The sequence below is a fragment of the Zingiber officinale genome, chromosome 2B, assembly GCF_018446385.1.
Source record: "Zingiber officinale cultivar Zhangliang chromosome 2B, Zo_v1.1, whole genome shotgun sequence".
In the NCBI taxonomy this organism is placed as follows: domain Eukaryota; kingdom Viridiplantae; phylum Streptophyta; class Magnoliopsida; order Zingiberales; family Zingiberaceae; genus Zingiber; species Zingiber officinale.
Window position 1 is genome coordinate 119,111,502 of NC_055989.1, and position 5,388 is coordinate 119,116,889.

Consider the following 5,388-nt stretch of genomic DNA (forward strand, 5'->3'; position numbering starts at 1 on the left):
AATTAGAATTAGTTTACAAAATCAAGTGATAACATTGTTTTCACTCATCATTTGTATGTTCTAATCTAATCAACACTGATCAATCATATTACACACATCCCATCTAATGAACGAATCATTATTAAAATGAACTAATCATTTTTCATATGAACTAATCATTTTTCATATGAACTAATCATATGGATATATGAACTAATTATATCATGAAATGAACTAGTCATTTCCAAGTTAGTTAACATATAACATAACTTTTCATTATTTAATTCTGTTCGTACAAAACGACAGAAATTATTATATGACTCAAAAATCAGATGAGCTAACACTGTTCGTACATAACGATAGTAAACAGAACACTAGTAAACTAGATAAGCTAGCACTACTCCCACTAAGATAAATGCTAGAGCAGTGGGTAATTGCATCCCGTTCATCCCGGATTCTATGATGGGTGGATCAGCCTCAGATGTATCATATCCATTTCTAGATCTTCTACACATTTTTGAGGATCCTCCTTTGATTCTTCTCGATCCATCTCTAGATCCTCCTCAGGATCTATCTCTGGATCCTTTTCAAAATCTTTAGGATCCATTTCTGGATCTTCTTTAAATTCTTCGAGGTTCATTTCCGGATCGTCTTTAGATTCTTCAGAATTTGGATCCTCCTCTAAATCTTCAGAATCCAGTTATAGATCCTCCTCAGATTCTTCGAAGTTCATATCTTCGAGATCTGGATTCTCTTCAGATTCATTAGGACCCCATTCCAAATGAAGTAACTGTCTGCACATCTCTGAATATGAAATGTGCCCATCAGACTCATCCTAAAGTTGGAATGCTATCTGCCTTAGATGTTCCGATAATGAATAAACCAGATACCATCTTCTTTCTGTTTCCTGAACTGGATACCCTTCTTGCTCGAGATTCCAGAACAACCAATCGAGCCGACCAATAAGCCTACCGACTCCCGGATCCGGGTCATATCCCAGCTTCTTGATCTCCTCCCATAGCTCATGTTATCGTTCATAGCGACTAGTCATTGTGTATATCGTTCTTTGTATCTGAAATTGAAAATCATGATGCCAGTACAAAACTGACTGACCAGTAACAAAAACCGGTCAAATTCAATTCCCACATTTAGAACAAAATGTACAGAATACACAAACAATTAAGAAAAATAAATTTTCTTATTTTGGGGAGTCTCATATGACTGACGCATTGGATCGATTGATCAGGAATCCCGATCTTAAGCTTAGTCTATTGTCCTCATTAGAACTAATCTAATTGGACAGGGATTTCTGACCTATGTTCTGTTATTGTTTAAGCCCATTTGAGTCAATCTCAGACTTATTGATCAAACTCAGATCCGTTTGATTCATCCAATGCCCATTGGATTAAGTTTGACCCATTAGAACAAATCTAATTTTTATGATCAAATCTGACACAACAGAACTAATCCGGTCATATTTGACCAACCCAACTTCTGTAATCAAACGCACCCCAATTAATTCAATAATAAACGAACTGGTTAAACCAACAAATAATTTGAACCAGATCTAGATATCATTGAATCAATTTGGTCTGCTTAAATCAATTAATAATTTAAACCAGACCTGAGTTTGATTAGACAAGTTGGTCTGGTTCCATTTTTGGTAAATTGAACCATAAATTAATTAAATATTTATTTATTTATTAATAATACATTTCCTTATGTATTTAATTAATTAATAAATATATTTAATTAAATTTTAGGCACTGTTCATGAAGAAGAAAAAAAATTTAAAACATGCCTGCATGTTTTTTTTTATACGATTTTTTTTCTTCGTCACTGTGCTTCGTCAAAAATACTGTGCATTTCCTTTTTCAATCGATTCATGAATCGATCAGTGTGTTTTTTTTCTTTACTGTGCTTAAAAAAAAAACATCCGTACACTTTATTTTTTTTTCTTCTCAATCGATTCAGGAATCGATTCAGCACAGGCACTATGCCTTTTAATTGATTCATGCACAGTGTTGAATCGATTCAACACTGTGCTTCGTCAAAAGCGACACTATTCGTGATTTTGAATCGATCGAAACGAAATTTCAATCGATTCAATTCAATTGAATCGATTGGTTAATCGATTCAATTGATGAACAGTGTTACTGTTCATCTTCTTATTCGCGACAGAAGAAGAAAAACGCGAGCTTTTTGCATCGATTTCCATGCTTTCAAAACCATGCATGCTCTGATACCATTGTTGGTAATTTGAGAGCATGAAAAACTAAAGCGAAGCAAAACAAAATCACTCACAGTGAACTCCCGAATATATCGCAACTGAAGACGTCGTCGGTCGACGAAGAGGTTGTCGTTGTCGGAAGCACGATCACGAGGCAACCGGAAAGTACTTCAAGGTTCACGAGCCAAATCCCAGCCGCTAGATGTTCTCCTTTGCTCACACATGATTACCTCACTACTACACTCTCCGATCACCTTCGCAACACCAGTCGCTCGCACCCACTGCTCTCTTCTTTTGGATATGTGCTTGGACGCTGCTTGGACACCCCTTTGTCTCCTTGGCATTTACAGCAAAGGGAGTAACGAAGGGGAACCTTTCGTCTCCAGTAACACCTAACATTACCAAGCTCACCAAAGCTAATCGAGATCGAGGTAGCTAACGAAAAAGGTAAACCCACACCCCCCCTCAAATTAATTTATTTCTTCTTCCCTTTCTTTTCTTCTCTGTTTTTACAAAAATAACAGTCATCTTTTTAGTTTTTTCCAGCGAGCATTCCTTTACAAGTAGCTCTTTTTTTGCTTTGTTTAACCATAGCAAGAACAAGAGGAGTAAGTTATTCATTTCTTCTTTAATGTTTCATTAATCGAAAAATAATTGTAAAGTATAAATTTTATTTTATTAGGTCGCTAGTTAGGATGATTATTTGGATTGCAATGAAGGTCTCATATGTATGAATGCTAAATATTGTGACAAAGTAAGATCACAAATGATTGTTTGATTTTGATTCATCGATAAGCTACGAGGATCATTAGTTTTAACTAGACTTAATCAAGGGCTAAGGTTAAAATTTTTAAATTTAAGTTTATTTTTATCTTCTTAAATTTAAAATTTAAGGTTTTGGATTGTGAAAATTGACCTACGAAATTTTTAAAAATTTCAACTTATATTTTAAAAATATTTTAGAGTTTTTAAGAGTTGGATAATCTGATTTTATAGTGTATTATTTTTTTTATTTATTGAATTCGGTCCCGCCACTATTCATACGTATTGATCTATATAGGAGCATCATTGTCGATATTGGAGGTTGATCGATAGACATCTAGTACGTATCAGGCCAATCCATATTATTGGAGGGAGCTCCATTATTGGCAATGAAAACTTTAAAACAATTAAAACTTGCCTCCAGGGCATAGTGCAGACGGTAGACGCATAATATCTCTTGCATAATGGTTAGGGGTCGATTCTCAAGAACTGACGACCTGAGGTTTACCCCGTTATGCGTCTATGGACTGTGTACCTGTATGAACCTCCCTCCATATCCCGCTAAGATAATGGATCTACCTTTTTTAAAACAATTAAAATTTTTTATTTTTCCAAATACAATTAAAACAATATAGATTATAAAATAAAGAATTAAAGATATATTTTTGCCATTTTAAGCTTGATTTGGACCATTAATCGAATTGATGAGATGCCTAGCTGCCATTAATTTCCAAATCCTCTCAGATTTTTTAAATTAAATGTCATTTCAAATCTCACATCCTTCCAAATTTTATTCAATCAATATTATCATTAATTCTAATTAATTAAAATTCTTTATTCTCCCATTGAATATCTCTATAAATTCACACGCCAATTGAAAATTTATATATCTTCATTAATTATCGCAATGGCAGCCATCAGTACCTTCTTCCGCCTCTTCCTACTGATCTCCTTCGTGCCAGCCCTTGTCCCGCAGGATACTACTGTCTTTGATGTCGAGTTGGTCCACCGCGACTCCCCCAAGTCGCCACTATACAATAGCTCGATGACGCCCTTCGATTGCCTGCAGGCTGCTGCTGTCCGCTCGGTCAACAGAGCTAGCTACTTGGACACCTCCATCGACATAGATCTTGGATTGCTTAGTCATGACGGGGAATTCATGATGAGGTTCAGCATTGGCACGCCAAACCTGCAATATGTGTGGGGTCTTATCGACACCGGCAGCAGTCTAAGCTGGGTCGATTGCGTTGGCTGCCAATGCTTCAACAATACTGCCACCCTATTCAATCATAGTGCATCCCTCTCCTACAAGCAGTTATCTTGCATTTCTAATGAGTGCAGAAGCTTTAGCCAGGGTCGTTGCAATGATGATCAGATGTGCAAGTACAATATCGCCTACGGTGATGGCTCCAACATCAATGGAATTTTCTCCTCGGAAACCTTCAGTTTCACCTCATTAGATACCAAGCAATCTACATCCATTCCAAATGTGTTATTTGGTTGCAACTTCTGGTCCTTGATAACTAAAGTAAATGACCCCGGCAGCATCATTGGGTTGGGACCTAGGCCGCAGTCTTTGATCAACCAGCTTGCCCCTAAGTACATCAGCAAGTACTTCTCACACTGCTTGGACATGCTCGATACGGGAGTCAATAGCAGACTCTTCTTGGGACGCAGTAAAAATACGGTCATCGGAAAGACGACTGTCACGCCGCTCATGACGCAAAACGGCTTCTATGCCGTGCAGCTTAACGCCATCTCGATCCCGGATGAGTTCGACATCTTGATTACTAGGAAATCCAAGTTGAGTGCCGGGAACATCATCTTTGACTCCGGCACCTACATGACCATGCTAGACACTCAAGTGGTGGACCAGTTGGTAAGGGCATTGACGGATTATGTTAGCTTGCCGACTGTAGAGAATAGCCACTACAAATTGTGCTTCACTGTGCTCTCGACAGACCAAGAGGAGATGCTGCCGGGAATGTGGTTCTCATTTGAAGGGACATTGGGGAACTTCATGGTGAGCCCTCAAAACCTGTTTAGGTGGAATGGTCAGCATGTGAAATGCATGATGATAGTGGGAACGAATGGTTTACAAATCTTTGGGAATATTATGCAACGAGATGTTTTAGTTGGACTTGATCTAGATAACATGGAATTGACCATTATAGAGAAAAAGTGCACTGAGTTATACAAATCCTAATAAACAAGTATTATATATATATATGAAGTCCTAAGCTGAGCCTTCAAATTTATATTTATGCTAATAAATCAAGGAATTTCAATAAAAGGAAATGCGCATTTATTTTATTTTATTTTTACAATGATTTAATTAGATAATTTAATTGACTAGAAGTAGTTTGATTGAATATATTTTTCTTTCTGTATCTCTTTTAAATGATAATAATTAACAT

At 36.7% G+C, this 5,388-nt stretch overlaps 1 protein-coding gene across 1 annotated transcript; it reads left to right on the forward strand.

Annotated features, from left to right (window-relative positions):
* Nucleotides 1-3,878: 3,878 nt before the first annotated feature.
* LOC122048610 (probable aspartic protease At2g35615) lies at nucleotides 3,879-5,177 on the forward strand. Its single transcript, XM_042610157.1, has one exon. The coding sequence runs from the start codon at nucleotides 3,879-3,881 to the stop codon at nucleotides 5,175-5,177; it is 1,299 nt and encodes a 432-aa protein (XP_042466091.1).
* Nucleotides 5,178-5,388: the final 211 nt, after the last annotated feature.

Excerpts from the sequence above, each read along its gene's own strand:
- LOC122048610 (XM_042610157.1), top strand. The coding sequence starts at position 3,879 with ATGGCAGCCATCAGTACCTTCTTCCGCCTCTTCCTACTGATCTCCTTC.